The 24,641-nt window shown below is 42.1% G+C and overlaps 1 protein-coding gene across 1 annotated transcript; it reads right to left on the bottom strand.

Annotated features, from left to right (window-relative positions):
* Nucleotides 1–16,791: 16,791 nt before the first annotated feature.
* Nucleotides 16,792–19,570, bottom strand: LOC129492692 (syncytin-1-like). Its single transcript, XM_055297890.1, is given in 4 exon segments — nucleotides 16,792–16,965; nucleotides 16,968–17,215; nucleotides 17,218–17,933; nucleotides 19,251–19,570. Coding segments are annotated over 4 exon segments (1,458 nt in total).
* Between the last annotated feature and the right edge of the window lie 5,071 nt (nucleotides 19,571–24,641).

Here is a 24,641-nt window from a genome sequence, read left to right as displayed (position 1 = left end):
AAAGATATTTTGCTATATCAGTTTGGGTTTTTTTTTTTTTTTTTTTGAAATAAGATCTCACTTTGTCACCCAGGCTGGAGTGCAGTGGCATGATCTCATTTCACTGCAGCCTTGACCTCCTGGGCTTAAGCGATCCTACTACCCTAGTCCTCCAAATAGCTGGGACTATAAGCATGCATCACCACGCTCAGCTAGTATTTTTGTATTTTTTGTCGAGATGGGGTTTCGCCACGTTGCCCAGGCTGGTCTGTAACTCTTGAGGTCAAGTGATCTGCATGCCTGGGCCTCCCAAAGTGCTGGGATTAAAGGTGTGAGCCACCATGGCTGGCCTGCTTTGTCAGTTTTAATTTAACCAAGAGTCACGATAATCTCTCTTGAGAATTATTATTTATTTTACTTCCAGAATCCAGGTAAGAAAGAGAGAATTAAGTAGACATAAAAGCCTTCAAGGCAGGTTTGAGCCTGTCCACAATTTGTGTAGTTTGAGAACTAAAATTATGTAATGCTTTAAAAGGTGTTTATGAAACTACCAAGGTTTTCAGTCTATACTGACCTTCTTATTTCCGTATCGCAGCATTCCACTTCATTCCATTTCTATTGATTTAGGGTCAATAAAAATGTAAGAAGCATTGATTTCAAAGAAGTAATCACATTGAACATTGTCCAAACTACTTTGTTAATGGAGATAAGTGAAATAAAGTTTAATTATGTATATGAATTATGTTATTTCCTAAATTAATCTAGAAATTAAATTCACTCATTTAGGCTCAATGTATGACTTTTTACCATTCTTACATTATTATAATCAATTACTTGGCCCTTTTTCCCCAACTGACAATTTTACTAAAGATATTTTTAAGTATTTGCAACCTAGAATCCCTGTGAATAAGGTCATTAGATGACCTTTGACATTTGGATGGTTGTTAATTTGGCTCTAGACATCTGAGGAATCTAAAGTAGCATTAATAGAAAAGATGGATGCAGTATGACAGGGTAACTCAGACTGAAGGATTAAGTTCCTACATGTGCTGTTAACATATTAACTGAAATTAGGCTGGCTATCCTCGTCTCCTTTACTAAGAGATTAGATTGCAAATATGAGGAAATCTGATATTTAAAGATCAGATCTCTTATAAACAGATGACAGATGAGTTAAGTCTTTAGAGGAAGATTAGAGAATCTGGATCATTGCATTTTTCTCATCTTGAAATTCTGTGAGAGAGTTTTAGTCATTTCACACCATCTGTGTTTTAGTTTTAGGATTTCATAATTCCAGTATATTAACTAATGCTACCAACATTGTGGACCCCTCACTCTTGTATGATCCTACTCCCTTGGATGCTCTTACCTTTGCACTTGCCTTCACCTATTTGCCAATTGCTCTATAATTTAATGTTTCCAGCCTTGACCTCTCCTCTTAGCCCCAAGGCCATTTACGTAACCACCAACTTTGCATGGACACTTGGATGTCTCAATGGTTCCTCAAAATTAAACTTATTTCCGAGGGCTCCTGACCTTTCCTCTCAGCCAGGCAGTTCATTTAAAAGAAAATTTTATTTCAATAGCTTTTGGGGTACAAGTGGTTTTTGGTTATATGGATGACTTATATAGTGGTACATTCTAAGATTTTAGTGTACGTGTCACCTGAGTTGTATATGTTGTACCCAAGATGTAGTTTTTTATTTCACACCCTACTTCCCACTCTTCTCCTTCTGAGTCTCCATAGTCCATTGTATCACTGTATACCATTGCATATTCATAGCTTAGCTGCCACTTATGAAAATATATGCTATATGGTTTCCATTTGTGAGTTATTTCACTTAGAACAATGGCCTCCAGATCCATCCAAACTGCTTTAAAAGATATTATTTCATTCCTTTTTATGGATGAGTAATGTTCCATTGTGTGTATATTGTATGTGTGTGTGTATTGTATATAACACACATTTTCTTTATCTACTTATTGGTTGATTGGTATTTAGGTTGGTTCCATATCTTTGCAATTGTGAATTGGGCTGCAATACACATAAATGTATACGTGTAATTTTCATATAATGACTTCTTTTGCTTTGGGTTGATATCCAGCAGTGAAGTTGCTGGATCGAATGGTAGATCTACTTTAAGTTCTTTAAGGAATCTCTATATGGTTTTTCATAGAGTTCATACTAATTTACATTCTCCCTAGCAGTGTGTTTCCCTTTCACCACATTCATGCCAACATCTATTGTTTTTTGACTTTTTAATGCCATTCTTGCAGGAGTAAGGTCATATCAAATGGTGGTTTTAATTTTCAGGCAATTTGTTGTTAAAAGAAGAGCTATTAAAAATCTTCTAAGAGTTAGAATAGTGGGTTGAAAAGATAATTTTGATAGAGTGTCATTTTGGTGTCCTCAGTCGCTCATCAAAGTACATCAGAAAATTGTGTCAGCAATTTGCCATACCACTTCTGAAAGTCTAAAGAAAACAGTTTCTATGGTAGATTATCTCCCCTCCCCCAACTTATCAGTGTCATTTAAATTCTGGCTTAATTGCTCCCTAGATTTTGCCAGCTTTGCATTTGGCACTCTTTTTGAATCCACTCTCTAGGGATTGTGGTGCAACATACAGAACTTTGACACAAGCTAGACTTGAACTCAAATCGCAGCTCCACTATTTATTAAGGAATAACCTTGGCAGCTTCATAACCCCTCAGAGCCTTGGTTTCCTCTTTTGTAAAATGGGAAAAATACGTTTCTTGTGGAATTTCTGCAGATTAGATTAAATAATGTATGCCTGGCATATAAGTACTCAATGAATGTTAATTCCTTCCCGCCTTTTCTTTTCTTTTTTTTTTTCCTCACCCAGGCTGGAATGTAGTGGTACAATCTTGGCTCACTGCAACCTCCACCTCCTGGGTTCAAGCAATTCTCATGCCTCAGCCTCCCTAGTAGCTGGAACTACAGGAATGTACCACCACGCCCAGCTAATTTTTTTTGTATTTTAGTAGAGACGGGATTTCACCATGTTGCCCAGGCTGGTCTCGAACTCCTGAGCTCAGGCAATCCACCCACCTCTGCCTCCCAAAGTGGTAGGATTACAGGCGTAAGCCACTGCACCCAACCCCACCTCCCGCCTTTTCAAACTGAGAATAAACTTCACAAGGCTGCAATTCCTCTAGAAGCCCTTGAGTTTCTTTATAATTCTCTCACAGGACAGAATTTACTTGTTGGTGCCTACCAATAATATGAACATTTCCTTTGATTTTGTTAGATTTGAAGAGTGTTTCCCTGTTTTTTTGTTCTCTGGTGGTAAGTGTTCTGTTAATATGGATTACGCCCAAAGCAATGACAAAAAAATATATTTTTCTAGTAATTTAACAATTTTTTTTTTGAACTACACCAATATATTAGATTAGATGATTAAAAAGTTGCCCTTAGATTGTTGTGTTGCTTCTATTGACAATTACCTTGGAGCTGCTTTTTGAGGTAAATGCTCTTGGTAGCTTGCTTGGCATGGTTTCTGGCATATAATAATTGCTCAGCAAATGCCAGGTCTGATTAGCCTATGGTACAACTATCGTCATGTCAATATTAATGACTAAATTATAATGACTCTTAACCATAGATTGGGAGTCCCTAGAATTATCATACATATCCTCAGGATTGGATTTGCTTGTGTCTTTGCACTGTCACCCCTGACAACCTTTGTTGTCAGTGGCACCAGAAAAATGCTGCATTCCTTGCTGGGCTCAGCTACTCTGCAGTGTAGCTTTTAGAAGAGTGCAGTCGGTCCTCTCTCCAGCTATTGTCATATTTCATTATCTGGGTCCTGAGTCATTGCTGCTTGTGTCCAGGCTTAAGACAATCCTTCAGTTGGGGTTAGCAGGGAAGGAAATAGAAGAAATGTATTACATATCCCTCTTTCTCCTCTGCCCACCCTCAAGCCAACCATCCATTTACTTCCCTCCTTAGATTTTCAAAAGTCTAAAAGCCTCTGTATTCATTTCCTAGGGCTACTGTAATAAAGTACCACAAATTGGGTGGCTTAAAATGACAGAAATTTATCAAAATCAGGGTGTCAGCAGAGCCATATTCTCCCTGAAATCTGTAGGGGAAGGATTCTTTTTTGCTTCTTCTGGCTTCTGGTAGCCCCAGGTGTTATTTAGTTTGTGGCAACATCACTCCAGTCACATGGCCCTCTTTTCTCTGTGTCTCTACATCATCTTCCCTCTGTGTACATCTATATCAGTGTCCATATTTCCCCCACCTTTTTTATAAGGACACCAGTCAGTGGATTAGGGCCGTCTCTAATGAACTCATTTAACTTGTTTACCTTGGTAAAGGTCCTATTTCTAAATAAGGTCACATTCTCTGGTACTAGGGGTTAGGACCTCATTGTATCATTTGTGGGGATCCATTATTCAACCCACAATAGCCCTCTATCTTTTAACTGAGGGGTTCCTGACAACCACATTCTCTAACATCTATATTTGGAATCTTTATTTGAGCTCTGTAGGGATATTTGCATGGACAGGTAGAAGACTAAAACAATGATAAAGTGTTAACAGATTTTTTTAAATGATGAGTCTCTTTAAGACTTAGGCAGCTTAACAGTGGGGCGTGATGGCTTATGCTTGTAATCCCAGCACTTTGGGAGGATGAGGTGGGCAGATCACCTGAGGTCAGGAGTTAGAGACCAGCCTGGCTATCCTGGTGAAACCCTATTTCTACTAAAAATACAAAAAATTAGCCAAACATGGTGGCACACACCAGTAATCCCAGCTTCTTGGGAGGCTGAGGCAGGAGAATCGCTTGAACCTGGGAGGCAGAGGTTGCAGTGATCTGGGATGGTGCCATTGCACTCCAGCTCAGGCGACAAGAGTGAAACTCCATCTCAAAAAAAAAAAAAAGAAAAAAAGACATAGGCAGCTTAAATTTTTCTCTTAAAATTTTCTAATAATCTGTCTTCCTCCAGAAGTCTCGTAAGAATCCCAAAATGAGTTACTTTGGCTTGAAAACCAATACTAGTTCACTCATGTAAATGCCACTGCATTTAACAGACTAAAAGAGTACACAGAATTTACATGTGTAAATCATCTTGGAACATACCATGGCTTTCTGATCTAAGTTCATATTACTAGGTAAGTTTCAAATGTTTTTAAAGTCATAAGTAGGAATACAGTGTCTCGAAAGACATTGTCTTGCTCCATGAGTAGAATGCTAGGAGGTCACTCCAAATCCTTATTCCTTCAGTGTAGATGATTCTTCCTAGTAGTAGTTTGTGTCTAGAGTGGTGAAGGTCCAAGCAACCATGCCTTTCCAGTTACTAAGTGAGGAAGTGGAAATCTCAGCATTTACTACCCTTTGAAATCTTGAGAAGGATTTTGTTTTCAAATAAAATAGCTGAATATTCTTTCAAAATGATATTATCAAGTTTAGAGTGACTTCACCTCACTTCATCCAACTCAGGGGAGAAACCTGAGCCTAGTGGAAAAATTGCAGCACAAAAATATACATTAAATTGATTTGTAGGGAAAAAGTCACACTGAAGAAGTAGAGCATTTCTTTTGGCTGGTAAACATATTTTGTATACCATGTATCAAAGCTGTAAACATAGTAAGACAACTCATACAATAAAGAACAAAAGACTTGAGTATATCACAAAAGAGGAAATTCAAAAGACCAATAAACATTCAGAGATATGCAAAATAAGATCACATTGAGATAGCAACACATCAGAGTGGCAAAAATTTTAAAGTCAGACAATGCCAAGTATTTGGAAGAATTTGGATCAATAGGAACTCATACATTGCTGGTAGGAGTATAGACTGACACAGCCATTTTTGGAAAATAGTTTATTACCTTATAAATTTGAAGATTTGCATACCCAGTGTGATGGTTAATACTAAATATTAACTTGATTGAAGGATGCAAAGTATTGATCCTGGGTATGTCTTTGAGGGTGTTGTCAAAGGAGATTAACATTTGAGTCAGTGGGCTGGGAAAGACAGAACCATCCTTAATCTGGGTGGACACCATCTAATCAACTGCCAGTAAATCTAATAAGGTAGGCAGAAAAAGGCGAAAAGGCAAGACTGGCCTAGCCTCCCACCCTACATCTTTCTCCCATGCTGGATGCTTCCTGCCCTCGAACATCGGACTCTAAGTTCTTCAGTTTTGGGACTCGAACTGGCTTCTTTGCTCCTCAGCTTGCAGATGGCCTATTGTTGGACCTTGTGATCATGTTAGTTAATACTATGTAATAAACTCCTCTTTATATCTATATATCTATCCTATTAGTTTTGTCCCTGTAGGGAACCCTGACTGATACATCCAGTGACCCAACAATTCTACTCAAATGTATATGTGCCGGGGAATTTCATACTATATTATTTAGAAATGTATTTGTAGGTACAAAAAATATTTGAAAAGCCGCATTACCATAAAAGTCAAAATCGTGTGGCTGGGCATGGTGGCACATGCCTGTAATCCCAGCTACTGAGGAGGCTGAGGCAGGAGTATCGCTTGAACCCCAGAGGCAAAGTCGCAGTGAGCTGAGATGGCGCCATTGTACTCCAGCCTGGGCAACAAGAACAAAACTCCATCTCAAAAAAAAACAAAAAAAAAGAAAAGTCAAAATAGTCTTATTTCTAGGGACGAGAAAGAAAGCTGTGTCTGGGAAGCAACTAACTGGGGAGTATCTTCTGAGATGCTGGTAATTTCTTCATGTGGGTGATGATTATAGGAGTGTTCACTGTAATTTATTACTTAAAGTATGTATTTGTTTTTGTGTGTTTTCCTCTGTGTAATATTTCATAAAAAATAGCTAATGCAATAGACTTTTAGTTTACTTTTTAATTTAATTTTATTTTTTTCTGAGATGGAGTCTTGCTCTGTCATCCAGGCTGGAGTGCAATGGCATGATCTCAGCTCACTGCAACCTCCGCCTCCTGGGTTGAAACAATTCTTCTGCCTCAGCCTCCCGAGTAGCTGGGATACAGGTGCCTGCCACCATGCCGGGCTAATTTTTGTATTTTTAGTAGAGATGGGGTTTCACCATGTAGGCCAGGCTGGTCTTGAACTCCTGACCTTGTGATCTGCCCGCCTCGGCTTCACAAAGTACTGGGATTACAGGCATGAGCCACAGCACCTGGCCACTTGATTTTATTTTTATATGCTTATTCTGGAGCATAAGTGAGAGGAAGGTGCCTATGGGACTTTGGAACGATTATATGGCAACCGTTCTCACTGGGACTGTATGTGCACATGTGACATTGGTAACCACAGGGCTGTTCATTGTACCAGGACTTCCTGGTAGTGGCTTAGGCAATAAAGACACCTGGGTTCAGTTTCTCCTTTTTTTCCCTTTACTACCATATAACATGGGAAACCTAGAATTAGGCAGTTTCCCCAACTGTGAAATAGGGCTCAGATGAGCCATCTCCTAGGACTGTAGTGATTAAATGGGGACTAAAATCAGATAATGCATGAAAGGCATTTTTACCACCAGGGCCTCAGTCTGCACCTGTAGTGCTTTTGTGTGAATTAGAGAGGCATCTCCTCCTCCAAGACACTGTTGGGCTTGAAGGTACACAGCTTGGAAAACAGACAAAGCCACTGTCAATTTAAAAAGGTACACCTTCTAGGCAGGGGCAATAGCTAAGTTTTGGGTCCCTGTCTCATTCTGTTGAGCTGAATACTGCTGTGTGGTAAATTGCAGAACCATGTAGCAGCCTTGACATTAGGCATATATAAAATGTTTAATGTAATTGCCATGATATGGATCCAAATTCCTATCCACTCAGAAGATGAGCTATGTACTAGGAAGCAGATGAGCTTAAAATATACAGAGCCTCAATTTTTCCTGTTGGAGAAGTTTAACTTTTTATACCAGCCTGAGGAATCATTTTCTGTTGATTCTATTGTGTTTTTAAATACAACGTGACTGGAAAGAGCAGTTTCCTCATCTTCAAAACAAGAGTTGAGCTGGAACTACAGTTTATGTAACTTGCTGGCAGGAAGCCCAGGGATGATTCAGGGTTAGCAGAACAAAATGATTGGGAAGCGGGGGTGGGATGGGGCTGCTGCTGAATGGGTGAGGCCAGAGGTCTCCTCTCTCACCCGCTCCAGCTAAGAACATTACCTTTTAAGTTTTTTTTAAAATTTGAGATTCTGCGTGAGAGTTCATTTGAAGATGAAATTTCACTAGACCCTTCTTCCGGAAGTCCCTGTGCTCTAGCATTCTCTGTCTCTTAAGACTTCTGGATGACAGCGTAATATAGAGATTAACATGTGAGTTTTGGTGTCAGACTCTGTTCTACTCACTTATCCATTCAACTGAAATGACCTTGAGCAAGTTATTGCCTCACGGAATTTACATTGCTGTGAAGGTAAAATGAGTAACATGTTTAGCAGAAAAGTAAGTGCTCTGGTATTGATGTAAAAACAGACACATAAACCAATGGAACAAATAGAGAGCCCAGAAATAAAGCTGCATCCCTACCACCAGGTAATCTTCTACAAAGTCGACAAAACAAGTAATGAGAAAAAGACTCCCTATTCTATAAATGGTGCTGGGATAACTGGCTAGCCATGTGCAGAAGGTTGAAGCTGGACCCCTTCCTTACACTATATACAAAAATCCACTAAAGATGGATTAAATACTTAAATGTAAAACCAAAAAGTATAAAAACCCTGGATGATAACCTGGGAAATACCATTCCGGACAAAGGCCCTGGCAAGGAATTCATGACAAAGATGACAGAAGCAATTGCAACAAAACCAAAGATTGACAAATGGATCTAGTTAAACTAAAGAGTTTCTGCACAGCAAAAGAAACTATTAACAGAGTAAATAAACAGACAACCTACAGAATGGGAGAAAGCATTTGTGAAATATGCATCTGACAAAGGTCTAATATCCAGAATCTATGTGGAACTTAAACAAATTAAGAAAAAAAACATTAAAAAGTGAACAAAGGACACGAACAAAAGACATACGTGGCCAATAAGCATATGAAAAAATGCTCAACATGACTAATCATTAGGGAAATGCAAATTGAAACCACAATGAGATACCATTGCATACCAGCCATTTTTAATAATGGGTATTATTAAAAAGTAAAAAGAAAATAACAGATGCTAGTAAAGTTACAGAGAAAAGGGATCACTTACAAACTGCTGGTGGAAATGTAAATTAGTTCAACCATTATGGAAAGCAGTGTGGGCTATTCTTCAAAGTACTTGGAATTACCATTTACTGCTAATGGAATTATCATTAGCAGTTCCCTCACTGGGTATATACCCAAAGGAATACAAATCATTCTACCATAAAGACACATGCACATGTATGTTCATCACAGCACTAAGATCATGTCGTTTGCAGCAACATGGATGGAGCTGGACGCGATGATCATAAGTGAATTTAGGAACAGAAAACCAAATGCTACATGTTCTCACTTATAAGTGGGAGCTAAACATCAAGTACACATAGACACAAAGAAGGGAGGGACAACGGGCACCAGGGCCTACTTGAGGGTGGAGGGTGGGAGGAGAGACGATAAAAAAACTACCACTGGGTCCTGTGCCTACTACCTGAGTGACTAAATAATCTGTGCACCAAATCTCCATGACACACAATTTATTTATATAACAAACCTGCACGTGTACCCCTGAACCTATAATAAAAGTTTTTTAAAAAAGAAAAATGCTCAAAAAATGTTAATTTTGAGAAGTGGACAAATCCCTCTATCATAAACTGTGACTTTCCATAAACCTCATAATTACTCTCCCAAGACAGGTTTCCCAAAGAGCAATCTGACTTTGTTCAGTGGTTTGTTAGGTAACCTGTATATATGCAATTTTAGATATGAGAGAGGGCCTTTAACTCTGGAAAAATATACAATCTTTCCCAAGCATTTGGGAAGTAGAAAGACTGTTTTCATGCTTTTCCCTATGAAGCTTAATTAACAAATTCTCCATCCTCCCTCATTCCCTACCACTGAATTAGTCTATGTCTAATCAAGTCTAGAAATGTCAAGGAAATTACCTCTCCCTTTTTAAATTCAGCATCTGGGTGAAATTAACTCTTGAAAAAAATAGTTTTGATTTGATGGCTGGTTGATAGGCAATGACAACAGAGGCTATGAGAGTTTTGGGCTCTGCTTGCAGAATCATTCACATGGAAAATGACAAGCTATAACTGTCCAGGTAAAAATCAGAATTCAGCAACTACTGATGAGAGTTTTCAAAAACAATTGGAGAGCAGGTTTTCCACAGCCCCCAAGTGAATTTCGGATGGCATTTTATTTTACGTCCTCTTTGGATTCTTTAACTGAGAAATCCCCTAGTTGGGAGGAAAAAAGCAACAACAAAAATGTGTTAGGCATGTGGAAGTGGAGAGTAGATTCTAAGTGAAGATATTGCCCCCTAGTGCTGAAATGTGGCCCAACCAGGAGCACCCCCACAAAGCACAGCTGAATACGGTTATGCAAAAGACTCAGATTATTCATCTGATTTGACTTATTTGTGGATGCTCAAAAGAATTAACATATTAGACAGTGTTAGGCAATCTGCAGCTAACAATAACTCTTGCCCTTTTGAGTACCAGTTGGAAAACTTCCAGGGACTGTGATCTTAAGTAAATATAAGGTAGAGGTGATGACACTTTTAGAAGTAGCAGCTCATTTTTTGAAGAGTTTTGGTTCATGAAGATTTTCTTTCACATTTGTGGTAAGTGGTTAATAATTTTACGGTTTGAATCTTGCCAATAGGATTTACAGCCAATTGTCTTTCATGAAAGATAAGCTTGTTATACTTTTTATATAACTCGTATTAAGTATTGCTAGTATTAAATTCTGTATACAACGTCAGGATATTGAATTCAGTTTTTTAAATTTGGCCAACATGTGAGTTTGTCCTAGGTATCAGGCAAAAGGCTTATTTGGGTTTTGTTATCAGGGAAAGAAAGTTAAAATGGCTTCTTCACCTCACAACCTGTGTTGGTCAGGGGCCAACCGGGAGACAAAAACTACACAGTAATTTGAAAAGGGAAAGCTAAGGTATTAACTATGACCAAGGATTCGAATAACAGGGAATTGGCTGGTAAGAAGTAAAGAGAATGTTAAAGGATACAGAAATAGCAGTTACAGGGAACAGCCAGTGTCCCTGGCACTGAGAGATTGCACCAACAAAGGTGCAAATTTCAAGAAAACATTCCCAAACCCCACCACCTCTACTGCCTGTCAGGTCTCCTGGCTGAGATCCAGACCTCAATGGAGAGGGTGTGGGTGTGGGTTTGGCCAGGTGCTAAGATGCCAGGATGGTGGCACTCCTTAGAAATGCTAAGGAAGCCTGGGTGCCATGTATCATGCCTGTAATCCCAGCACTTTCTGAGGCCAAGGTGGATGGACCACTTGAGGTGAGGAGTTCAAGACTAGCCTGGCCAAAATGGCAAAACCTTGTCTCTACTAAAAGTACAAAAATTGGGCTGGGCGCAGTGGCTCCTGCTTGTAATCCCAGCACTTTGGGAGGCCAAGACAGGCGGATCGTGAGGTCAGGAGTTCGAGACCAGCCTGACCCACATGGTGAAACCCCGTCTCTACTAAAAAAATACAAAAATTAGCCAGACGTGGTGGTGTGCACCTGTAATCACAGCTATTCAGGAGGCTGAGGCAGAAGAATTGCTTGATGAGCCTGTGGGGCAGAGGTTTCAGTGAGCTGAGATCACACCACTACACTCAAGCCTGGGTGACAGAGCAAGACTCTGTCTCAAAAAAAAAAAAAAAAAAAAAAGGAACTAAAAGTACAAAAATTAGCTGAGCGTATTGGCAGATGCCTGTGATTCCAGCTACTCAGGAGGCCGAGGCAGGAGAGTTGCTTGAACGCAGGAGTTGGAAGTTGCAGTGAGCCGAAATTTTGCCACTTCACTCCAGCCTAAGTGACAGAGCGAGGCTCCATCTCAAAAAAAGAGAAGAAAAAAAAGAAAAGAAAGAAATGCTAAGGAAGCTGTTCAGAGGGAGGTACTGTGCCTTAGGGCCAAAGTGGGTGTCAGAGAAAGCTGCCTACAGGGAACTGCTATAGACTGTGCGCTGCCAGTTGCCTGCTGCCACATGCTGTATGAGCCAAGAGTGGTGGAAGCTGCATGCTTCAGAAGCCTGCTGAGAGGAGCACACCAGAATCTGAAAAGCCATGCTTTTCCCTCCTTGTGTGTTCCTTCCGTGTGCTCTACTGACAAAGCTTAACAATGTGCCAGCTGGCAAAAGGAAGAAACAGGTTCTTTCTCTCTTATTATGGAGCAGGCAATGAAGAATGGATTTGGACGCCAGTCAATAAATGAATAACTGGACAGGATATTTTAAATATTTTTCAGTATTGGAAACATGCCCTTTTTTTTTTTTTTTTTTTTTTTTTGTGTGTGTGTGTGACACAGGGGCTTGCTCTATTGCCCAGGCTAGAGTGCAGTGGCATGATCATGACTCATTGTAGCCTTGATCTCCTAGGCTCAAGCCATTCTGCCACTTAAGCCTCCTGAATAGCTGGGGATGCAGGGATGCACCACCAAGCCCAGCTAATTTTTGTTGTTTTTGCAGGGATGGGGTTGCGCCATTTTTCCCAGGCTATTCTTTTCTAATTCACAACTTAACGCTATAAATTTCTCTAAGCACTGCTTTAGCTACATCCCACACATTTTAATATGTTGAGTTTGATTTTCACTCAGTTAAAAATGTTTTCTACGGCCAGGCGTGGTGGCTCACGCTTGTAATCCCAGCACTTTGGGAGGCCGAGGCGGGCGGATCACGAGGTCAGGAGATCGAGACCACGGTGAAACCCCGTCTCTACTAAAAATACAAAAAATTAGCCGGGCGCGGTGGCGGGCGCCTGTAGTCCCAGCTACTCGGAGAGGCTGAGGCAGGAGAATGGCGTGAACCCGGGAGGCGGAGCTTGCAGTGAGCCGAGATCGCGCCACTGCACTCTAGCCTGGGCGACAGAGTGAGACTCCGTCTCAAAAAAAAAAAAAAAAAAAAAAAAGGTTTTCTAATTTTCCTTGTAATTTCTTTTTACCCGTGTGCTATTTAGAAGTGATTTCCTTAATTACCAACTACTTGAAGATTTTCCAGTATCTTTCTTTTATTGTTTCTAGTTTATTTCTGTTGCGGTAAGAGAGTAGACTCTATATGACTTTACTCTTACGTATACTGAGACTTGTTTTATCATGCTGAATATGATTTATCTTGATGAGTGTTTCATGTCCATTTAAAAAGAATGTTGTTGGGTGAAGTGTACTACAAATTTCAACTAGGTCGGGATAGTTGATGATGGTGTTCACGTCCTTATATCCTTGCTGAGTTTTTATCTACTCATTCTGTGAATTACTGAGAGGGGAACATTGAAATCTTCAAGTTATGATTTGGATTAGTTTATTTTTCCTTCCAATATTCTCAGCACTGTGCAACCTCAGAAAATGCAAGTTCCGATTCAGGAGGTTTAGGGTGGATTCTAATAGTCTGCATTTCCAACAAGCTTCTTGGTAACGCTGTGCTGTTGCTGATTCCCTGATTACATTTTGAGTAGCAACATTCAAGTCTACTATTTTACAGTTTCCTTAATGAGAAGAACTGCTTGGTTATTAAAATACAAATTATCGGGCCTCATTGAGGGCAGGCCAAATCAGCATTTCCAGGGAAGGGCCCTGGAAAGCTGGATGTCTGATCAATATCTGTCAATTTATATCAGGTAAGTTTTGGGTGGGTGGGAAAATTGAGCGTGTAGGGGGATAACTATCAGCTTAGTTCTTACAAGCTTAGTTATTTTCTTGATCATTCAGCTACCACTTTTCCTTTGGCACAGAAATATTCTCAGTTAAGCACACATTTTCTTTGTTTGCTTTGGATATTCTAAAATTCATCTATTTTTCTGTGATATATTTGTGTAGACCATGAAGGTAGGTAGGCAAGGCCAAACTTAACTTAGGTTTAGTCTGCCCATCTGAAATTTGGAGTCCAAACTATTCTCCTTTTGCTCTAATAGTGTATGTAATTGTGACACGAGTCAGAGAAATCCAAATGCCCAGATCAACAGTTGTCAAAGTACAGTCCTTAGAGGCTGGTTGGGCTACTCGGCAAATCAGGATGCATGACGCCCAATTGACTTTAAAACTGCTTTTGTCTCTGGCAAATAATGAGTGTTCCTGTAAGATTTTAATTGAATAGGCTCTTCTATTAAAACCATACACCAACAAAAATAACAATTGGTAAAACTTTTAAGACCTGTGCCCTAGCTTATTAAAATACAATTTCTGATGAACCTCCCATTCTCTCTCATGTCCACACGAGATTAGAATGTAAGGCAGGCACCAGGAGAAACTCTTGAGATACAGGTTCTTTGTTGATGCTTAGTGGCATTTGGTCTATTTTCCAAGCTCCCAACTCCCTTACTATAAATCATGGAAAACTCCAGAAGATGTGAAAACCAAAGATCTCATATTCCAGAACAACTGATAATAACTATTCTATATGAAAGTGACCATGAGTCATATAATATACACTGTTAAACACAAAATAAATGTATCCCCAACTCAACTTGCCCTTAGCCAGATTCCAAAAGTGCCCTTGGCCACACCAGTGCCTTTTAACAGAAGGGAAGTCAAAGTGAAAAGAGAAATTTAATAGAAGTCTTTGTTTTACTTTTGTAAATTTTACAAAAACATATGAACATGTGAATATCTTGCTAGTGCCCTTTCTGAAAATTTTGATTCTCCTGTGTAAGTGAGGGGCCTTGAAATTAAGCTTCATTAGCCTTATGGTAAATCCAGCTCTGGCCACTAATTCACCAAAATGTTTTCAGGTGCAGGTTGCCAATTCCAGTGGTCACCTCTTGGTACTCCTCTTACTCCAACTCTATCAGCATTGGGTTATGACCTGCTTATGGAAGTAACTTTTCTTTGATTTCCACAGCTTCCTATTCTCCTGGGTTTTTCCTATTTCATAGGCTGTTCCTTCTCTGTGTACTCTGTGTGCCTCAGGGCTCAGTATTTGGGCCAAGACAGAGTGAGCATTTGCACTCACTCTCTCATGATCTCATCTAGCCCTATTATTGTACATATTGGTTATAAAAATATACCTTTCAAATTTATACCTCTGTCCTGGACATCTCCCAAGGCTTGAGACATGTAAGTTATCTGCCCACTCACTACCCCACTTGGATGACTAATGGGAATCTCAAAGTAATTGTGTTCAAAATGAAACCCAACTCCAAACCTATCTTCTCATTTTAGCAAATGCTTCCACTCAGTAGGAACTCAACTCTTGATTTCTCTTTGCCTCTCATGTCACATAGGTCCATGAACAAGTGCATCAGTACTACTTTCAGAAAGTCTGAGTCTGACCATTTCCCCACTTTCCAGCACAGCTGCTCTCATTCTAGACCATCACTATTTCTTGCCTGAACTCTTGTAATGGCTTCCATTCTGGTTCCATGTTTCTACCCTTGCCCCATTATAACTTTTCTTCATCCTCTGCTCAGAATCTTCCAATGATTCCAGTCACATTTAGAACATAATTCAAAATCTTATTGGAAGCCTCCCATACTGTGGTCCCCAGGCCAGCAGGAACAGTATCACTTGGGAACTTGTTAGAAATGCAAATTCCCAAGCCCCACCTATTGAGGCAGAAACTCTAGGGGTAGCCAGCAAAATGAGTTTTCACACACAGGGTATGCTAGTGAGACTGAGACAGGCTAAAATTTGAGAAACACAGTCCTATTACCTGTCCCATAGCTCGTTCTCTGACCTCCTCTCCTACCAGTCTTCCTCACTCATGGAACTCCTGGCTCACTGGCCTGGCTGTTCCTGGAACAGGTCAGATGAACTCCTCAGAGCTTCTGCACTTATGGTGCCTCAGCCTAAACTCTTCCCTCAGCCCTGTGGATGGCTGACTCCTTTGCTTCAGGTAGGCCTCTTGCTCAAGTGTCATCTCCTCAGAAAGGCTTTCCCTGGCCACCCTTTCCAAAATCACACCACTTTTCCTTGTTCTTCTTCATAGCCCATGCTGCTGTTACCGGGGTGTCCTTGTTCTTAGAGCTCCCAAGATGGTGGCGGGCTGCTTCCAAGATGATGGCAAGCCTCTTGTTCTCTGACCTGGGGTTCTTGGCCTCATGGATTCCAAGGAATGGAATCTTGGGCCATGCAGTGAGTGTTATAGCTCTATTCAGCTCGATTAGGACAAACCCTGGGCAGGAAAAATGGCGAGCTCTAGCCCAATTGGGAGTGGCAGTGGGTGCTGCCTCGCTGGATCAGAAGTGCAGCAGACACCCTGCCAGATCCTGAGGGGTGGAAGTCAGTGGCGGCATCTGTGATGATGGCAATCAGCAGTGGCGGAAGGCGAGCGAAAACTTAGTTTGAACCGGAACAAACATGGACCAGGGAGTGTGCAGTTGCAAGATTTAATAGAGTGAAAACAGAGCTCCCATACAATGGGAGGGGACCAAAGGGGATTGCCATTACCGTTGCTGGCTAGAATGCCTGGGTTTATATCCTGATCATTGTCCCTCCCCCTGTGCTGTCAGGCGATAGATGATTGGCTATTTCTTTACCTCCTGCTTTAGTTTAATTAGCCTTTTAGTGAGCTGTCTTTACTACCCGCTTGGTCGGGTGTGAGCTAAGTTGCAAGCGCTGTGTTTCAAGGTAGATGTGGTCACCTTCCTAGCTAGGCTTAGGGATTCTTAGTTGGCCTAGGAAATCCAGCTAGTCCTGTCTCTCAGTCCCCCCTCTCAACAGGAAAACCCAAGTGCCATTGGGGAGGTTGGCTGTTGACCGCTCTAAGAGCTTCCTGCTGAATTGGGGCATAGTAGGGATCGTGCAGTTGAGATTTCCTTGGGAGGGGTGCCTTCGATGTCATCAGCATTGGAGCATGGGCTAGCAGGCTGGTCCAAGGGTCCATGGTAAATTTTAGTCATGGACTGCTTCTGGGGCTCCATTTGAAGAACATCTGTAGCTTTACAGCTTTGATTCTGGAAGAGACAAACTTAACAAAGAGGTTAAAGATGCAGGGCCCAAAGAGAAGTAATAATCTTATAGCTGCTAGAAGTCCTAAGAAGGGGAGAATGCAGGACATCCATTGGCTGAGGAGGCCCCAGGGTCTGGTGTTTTGAAGCTCTTCTGCTCTACGTTGTATTCTATCTTTAATTTCTTTAACTTTCTTGGTGATGATTCCGGATTGATTAACATAATGAAAGCTTTCTTCCCTAAAAATAAACAGGTTCCCCCTCTTTCGGCAGTTAGCAAGTCTAAAGCTCTTCGATTTTGAAGGACTACTGCTGCTGGGGAGTTTAGTTGATCTTGCAAGGTGACCAGTGAGTTGGTGACCCATTCCATGTCACCATTTAGTTCTTGAGATAGTTTACAGTAGAACTGAGTAGAGGTTGTGATACTGCCAATGCCAGTACCTAGTCCACCTAGCACTCCTGCTCCGATAACAAAAGGAAGAATGAGTACTCTTTTGTTTTGGGGCTTAGGTACGACACAATTGTATAAATCTTGTTCAGTGTAGATGGTCATAGGGAGCATTAAGAATGAGAGGAAGCACATAGATTCTGAAAAGCCATTTAAACAATGATAGGCTGAGGTACTACAGAAAAAAAATATTCCTGAAGATAGGCAGACCATTTGTGTGGGAGGAGTTACCCACCTGATGCATTGGGAGTTGGTTGTGTCTATAGAATTGCTAAATTTTACACAGGTGAGGTTTGAGGTATGGGTTATTTCCAGATTGGAAACAAGAGGTCCTACTAAAATGGAAGTGGTTTTTATTTCTGTGCTGAAGTTGTTCCATTGTTCAGGTACAGGGATTGAAATGTATGGCCTGAAGTGCAGGGGCAGGCACATCCAACAGTTAGTAGGGTTTTGGGATGAGGGTAAGCCAGTATAGGCTGGCTTTGTTCCTAACTGAGGGCCTTGGTGACTTTGGATAATTTTAGCCCTAAGTATTTAAACTGCTGTGAGCAGAGCTGAGCTTTTGGTTTGGAAACCTTGTAGCCACGGGTGGCGAGGAAGTTTAAGAGTGCTTGGGTGGCTTGATGGCACAAGGTTTCTGAATGGGCGGCTAAAAGCAAATCATCCACATACTGAAGGACAAGTGTCCAGGTGTAAGAACTGGCTCAAATCTTGCGCTAATGGCTGGCCAAATAGATGGGGGCTATCTCTGAACCCTTAGGGTAAAACAGTCCAGGTGAGTTGAGACATTGTGTTCGAAGGATCCTGAAAAGCAAACAAGAATTGAGAGTCAGGTTGTACAGAGATGCAGAAAAAGGCATCCTTAAGGTCCAGGACTGTAAACCACTGTGCTTCCTCTGGTATTCGGGAAAGCAGAGTATAAGAGTTAGGTACAGCTGGGTATAGAGGGACAATGGCCTCACTGATAATCCTGAGATCTTGCTCTAACCTTCACTGTCTGTTGGGTTTCTGTACTCCTAAAATTGGAGTATTGCAGGGGCTACTGTATGGTTTTACTAGGCCTTGGGCTTTTAGGTCCTTAATCTTTTGGTGTCCTTGTTGGACCTCGGGTCTAAGGGGGTACTGCCTTTGGCAGGGAAAGGAGGTGGAATTCTTTAGTTTAATTTGAACAGGACAGGCATTCTTTGCTTGTCCATATTGTCCTTCTGTTGCCCAGACTTAATTCCTTCTTCAAGCTGGGGACAACAAACAGGTGTTCCTTCTCCTACAGGTGTATAATGGCCCCTGCTTTTGCTAGAATGTCTCTCCCTAACAAAGAAGTGGGGCTTTCAGGCATAATTAGAGAAGCATGTGAAAAGTGTAAAGTTCCCCAGTGGCTGGGAGAAGTATCTAGTGACTGGCTGTTCTAGGACCCCTCGGATAGTGACAGATCTGGAGGACAGTTGTCTGGGACAGAAGAATAAAACTGAGAAGGCTGTGCCAGTGTCCAGGAGACAGTTAACCTCCTGGCCCTCAATAGTCAAGCATACCCAGGGGTCTCTGAGGCTGATGGCATGGGCTGGCGCTTGCCCCAGGCACCCTCAGTCCTGCTGCTGGATCACTAGGTTAGTGTCTTCTGACTCAGAGGGCCTTTGTACCCTGGGCCAGTGGGCCTTCCACTGATTCCCTTGACATAATGTTAAGGGTCATGGATGAGGGGGGTGCCTTGCTTCTACTTGGACAATCTTTTTTAAAGTGTCCTTGTAGACCACACTGGAAGCAAGCCCTATTAGGCATTCAATTTTCCCAGCTTTTCCCTTTTCCAGAGCCTCCAAAGTCCACTTGCCTGAGGACCATGGCTAAAGTGGTGGCCTTTTTTTCTTTTTTATCCCTTTTATCCCATTCCACCTGCTCCTCCTGATCTCTATTATAAAAAACCGAGGTTGCCAAGTTCAATAGGTTTTCTAAGTTTTGCTCTGGGCCTAAGGTGGACTTTTGAAGATTTTTCCTAATGTCTGCAGCTGACTGAGTGATAAACTTATCCCTTAAGATTAGTTGGCCTTCAATAGAGTCAGGTGACAGAGAGGTATGCTTTTTCAATGCCTCCCCTAGTCTCTGGAGAAAGGCAGTAGGATTTTCTTCCTTTCCCTGTGTTATAGTGGACATCAGTGAATAATTCATAGGCTTCTTCCTAGTTTTCCTTAGTCCTTCTAGCACTCAAGTTAGCAAATGTCTGTGGCACCAATCTCCATGTTCTGATTCTGTGTCCCAAAGAGAGTCTACACTGGGAACTGCCTGCTGGCCCATGGGGAATCGTTCTCTTTCCTCTGTTGTCATCCTATCATTGCCTGACTGAGATACCAGAGATCACCAAACTCTCGGGCTGCAGTTATGGCAGCACTTCTGTCATTTGGGGTTAGTGTCTGATTTAGCAGTAACATTATATTTCTCCGTGTCAGATCAAAGGATTGTCCTAACCCTTGTAAAACATCAGTATAGCAATCAGGGTTATCTGAGAATTTACCTAGGTCTATTTTAATTTGCTTCAATTCTGAGAGAGAAAAAATTACATGCACTCTGGGCTGAATTCTCCTCCCTCTACTTGGAGGTGTCATAATTGGGGAATATTGGCATGCTTTGGTTCATTGTTTACCCCTTTGTCTATCTCCTTTTGGATGATTTGGGTTGAAGGGGGGTTCCTTATTAGTTGGGAAGGAGTTGGGGGGATGCTTGGGTAGGGAGGTAGACTCTGAGGGCTTCCTGTAGGACATAAATCACACTTTTTACATAATTGCGAGTTGTCCTCTTAATGAAAAGAAAGTTTGTACTTATGGCACTTTATTCCATTTGCCTTCTTTTTTACAAAAGGGGTCTAGCTGTAAGATGGTGTTATAATTTATACTTCCCTCAGAAGTCCAGGTTTCTCCCACTTGAAGAGGATATCATGGCCAGATGGTACTGCGGAAGAATATAAGTCATTTCTTTCTCAGCGTCTGAGGGTCAAATTGGTCCTAATTCTCTGGAATACATCTTAGGGGCATTTTTGCCTTGAGGGGGATGTTTCCCATCTGAAAAAAGAACATAGGGATGCCAGCGCCCCTAGTCATTTTCCAGTGAGCATTAGTCCTAGAGCATCCTCTATGGTCCTAATGCTTATTCCTTTCCAGGGTGCGTAGCCACCCATGGACCTCTGCTTATCGGATTACATATGCTCACTGATGTAGCAGTCCTGCACCCCTTTTCCTGCCTTTCTTGACCACAAAGAAAAGGGTCTGGGCTGCTGGATTCTAGTGGTCCTTTGCCAGCATGCCCAACATTGTCTTTGCACTCACGGGTGAGTCCTAGAGCTGGGCTGTGTTCCTGAGTATTTCATAACAACCCAGTTGCCTCATCAAGATGCATTCCCACAAACAACAGTTCTTATGCAAATTCATTTCAGAGAAGGTATGAGTAACATTTTGAGTCAGAATTGAGATAGAGTTTTTTGATTCTGTCTGTACTTTAAGGCTTGGTTGAGTGCAAACAGCTCGCATGTTTGAGCAGACCAATTATTAAGCAGTTATCCTAACTCTGCTTCTACAAGAGTTTCCTTCAATTACTGAATACCCATTGTGTTTGTTTTTTTTTTTCAATCACCTGGGAGGAACCATCTATCATCCTGCCCTGAAGGGGGTTCCTCCTAGCTCTGGTCAGACCTTTGTATGGTAATCAAGATTTAAATCCCCTGTTAGGAAATCTGCTGGGTTGAGGGAATTTTCAGTGGTTAATGTTAAATTATCTTTTTTCTTTTTTTAAACAGAATAGCTCTATACTTTAAGATTTTTGAGTTAGTGAGCTGTCCTTTTTGCTTTTTTTGACTTAGGATAGTTCTGAACTGTGAGGTGTGCTCACAATGAGGTTTCCTCCAAAGACTAATTTTCTACTGTCTTCTGTTAGCAAAGCAGTTGCTACTACTAGGATCTCTCTCTTTCTCTCTTTGACGTTCTCTCTCTCTCTTTGACTCCCTCTTTCTCTCTCTCTCTCTCTCCTCTCTGTCTCTCTCTCTCTCCTTCCCTTTCCTTTGTAGATGGATTTTGGGAACACAGCGGAAGGACGTTCACTCATTGTCTCCATTTACCACTATAGGAATATGCGCCTCCTTTTTAATGTACTCAATTTGCTTTCATCCTGATCTATTATGTTGTCAATAACCCAGTTCCAGTTGTTAAAGTACTGGGTTGCCAGTTCTAAGGCCCTGGCCAGGAAGCCAATGCTTGGAGATTGTATTGTGCAGGGGGGAGTGTGGGGTAAGTTGGGTAGAAAATGGGGGAGGAGAGCATCTACACAAAGGGAGAGCAATCCTCCCAGCCATTTACAAACTTGGAGCCCTGACAAGGGTGGTGGGGAATGGGTCTCACATAACTGCCCATGTCGAGAGCTGTATACCTAAATTGGGAGAGGCACCAGGGACAAGACTCCGTGGGTTCATAGCCTAGATCCCTAAGGATGCAGCATCGAGCTTCCCTAGATCCCTTTGGAGATAAAACTTGCTCTAGTGTTTGGGAGAGCAAGTGAAAGTCTGAAGCATTAGTACCTAGGAGGCAGGGATCAGAGGAAGTAGATTCAGAGGTAAGGAGAATTTTGGGGCTACACTTTCAAGAAAGTCATGTTCGGGACCCAGGAGGTATGAGTCAGAAGGAAAGGTAGGAGCACACGCATGGGCAACTGTTGAGTAGAGACTTCTGGTTGTGCCATGATTTTAACCGACTAATGCTGGGAGTTTGGGATGAGAGCTTTCTGCCTCTAGTCAGCCCTCAGTTTCCCCAGGAAAATTGAAAGCAGAAGCTGGTTCCAGGCAGATCAACAGTCCCAACCCAGAAGGGTTGGGGGTTGTTAGAAAGCCCTTTCCCAGACAACCTCACACCTGAGTCTTAAGTCTGGTGGCCCACTAATCATTTTTTTAACTGGACAACAGGTGCCTGGTATTTTCCTCCATTCTAAGGAAGGATAGGAAGAATAGCAAGTGAAAGTGGTCCAGTATTACTCACCACTTTGGACAGTCCCTTCATGGTTGCCAAAATGTTACTGGGGTGTCCTTGCTCTTAGAGCTCCCAAGATGTTGGTGGGCCACTTCCAAGATGGCAGCAAGCCTCTTGTTCTCTGACCTGAGGTTCTTGGCCTCACGGATTTCAAGGAATGGAATCTTGGGCCATGTGGTGACTGTTATAGCTCTATTCAGCTCGATTAGGGTGAACCCTGGGTGCTTGGCCCATGCAGGAGCAATGACGAGCCTCTAGCCAGATTGGGAGTGGCAGTGGGTGCTGCCTTGCTGGATCAGAAGTGCAGCAGACACCCTGCCAGATCCAGAGGGGTGGAAGTCAGCAGTGGTGTCTGCGATGACAGCAATCAGCAGTGGTGGACAGCGAGCAAAAGCTCAGTTCGAACCGGAACAAACACGAACCGGAGAGTGTGCAGTTGCAAGATTTAATAGAGCGAAAACAGAGCTCCCATACAATGCGAGGGGACCGAAAGGGGGTTGACATTGCTGGCTGGAATGCCTGGGTTTGTATTCTGATCATTGTCCCTCTCCCTCTGCTCTCAGGTGATAGATGATTGGCTATTTCTTTACCTCCTGTTTTAGCCCAATTAGCCTTTTAGTGAGCTGTCTGTACTACCTGATTGGTCAGGTGTGAGACAAGTTGCAATTCCTGTGTTTCAAGGTAGATGTGGTCACCTTCCCAGCTAGACTTAGGGATTCTTAGTTGGCCTAGGAAATCCAGCTAGTCCTGTCTCTCAGTGCCAGCTGCCATGTTGTATGCCTTCATTATCAATCTAAACTCCATGAGGTTAGGGATTTGATTTGTCCCCTTCTAGTCCATCTCCTGTGCTCAGAACACTGTCTAGCACATAGCAGGAGCTCAGTAAGTACCTGTTGCGTGAATTACTGTACTGATGATATTTAAGTAGTGGAGGAGCCACTTTTTACTTCCCTCTCCCCTTTCCCCAGTAAAGCTTGCCCAAGTATTTCTAGCTCCTTTATTCAATAGACCTTTGTAGATCTTGGCCAAGTTTAGTTGCATTTTTTCCCCATATTTGTGAATCTGAGAGTACAGTGCAGAAGGGAAAGGGCTCCAGCTGTAGTGCCAGCAGGCTTTTCTTTTTACTTTGCTGTCTGGCTCTGCCCCAGTTGCTGACTTTGGGTATAGGTTTGAGTTCTGTAAGTATCAGCTCCTACATTTGCAAAACAGGGATAATTATCCTCATACCCAAAATAGGGTGAATTGAGGATTAAATGCATGAAAGTCACTTTCATAGTGTCTGACGTTGGTAAGTGCTAGAGAAATGTTAGTTTTCTTTGGAACTTAGTGACCTTATGGCTAGGCATGGGGGCTCATGCCTGTAATCTCAGCATTTTGGGAGGCTGATACAGGAGGATCTCTTGAGTCCAAGAGTTTGACACCAGCCTGGGCAACATAGGGAGAGTCCCATCTCTATTAAAAAACATTAGCCAGGCAAGGTGGCATGCCTGTAGTCTCAGCTTCTCAGGGGGGTGAGATGGAAGAATCGCTTGAGCCTGGGAGCCTGAGGCAGCAGTGAGTGGTGATCCTGCCACTGTACTCCAGCCTGGGCATCAGAGCTCCCTGTCTCAGAAAAAAAAAAAAAAAAATTGTCATCTTGCTTTCTAAACTATGGAGATATCCCCAGAAGGTAATGAGAATGACCTGAATATCTGGTTTGCTGGGAGATGGTTTAGAATCAGGGAGAACCTCATCTGCTTAGAAAGCTCATTTCAAAGCAGTATTACAAAACAATTCTTTTTCTGGGGTACTCAGCATCTGGTGGCTTTGCAAGCTTTTAGCTTTTTGTTTATTTTATTTTCTCAGAAAAACATTTTCACTTTTCTTGAGCTGCTGATTCACCTGTGACCAACTCTTTGTTGTGAAAACCCAGCGAGATATGCACATGCAGAGAAGGCAGGCAGTGGCTGCAGGGAAGTTGGAAGCCCACCGCTGGGGCAGTTGTTCATCTTGGGGGAAACTTCTTTGAAATGGTGCATTTGTGGCCAGGTGCGGTGGCTCAAGTCTGTAATCCTGGCACTTTGGGAGGCTGAGGCAGGCGGATAACCAGAGGTCAGGAGTTCCAGACCAGCCTGGCCAACATGGTGAAACCCTGTCTCTACTAAAAATACAAAAATTAGCCAGGCATGGTGGTGGGCCCCTGTAATCCCGGCTACTTGGGAGGCTGAAGCAGGAGAATT

This window comes from Symphalangus syndactylus, chromosome 11 (assembly GCF_028878055.3).
Source record: "Symphalangus syndactylus isolate Jambi chromosome 11, NHGRI_mSymSyn1-v2.1_pri, whole genome shotgun sequence".
NCBI lineage: Eukaryota > Metazoa > Chordata > Mammalia > Primates > Hylobatidae > Symphalangus > Symphalangus syndactylus.
The sequence above is the reverse complement of the archived record's forward strand: the minus strand, read 5'-3'. Positions and strand labels throughout refer to the sequence as shown.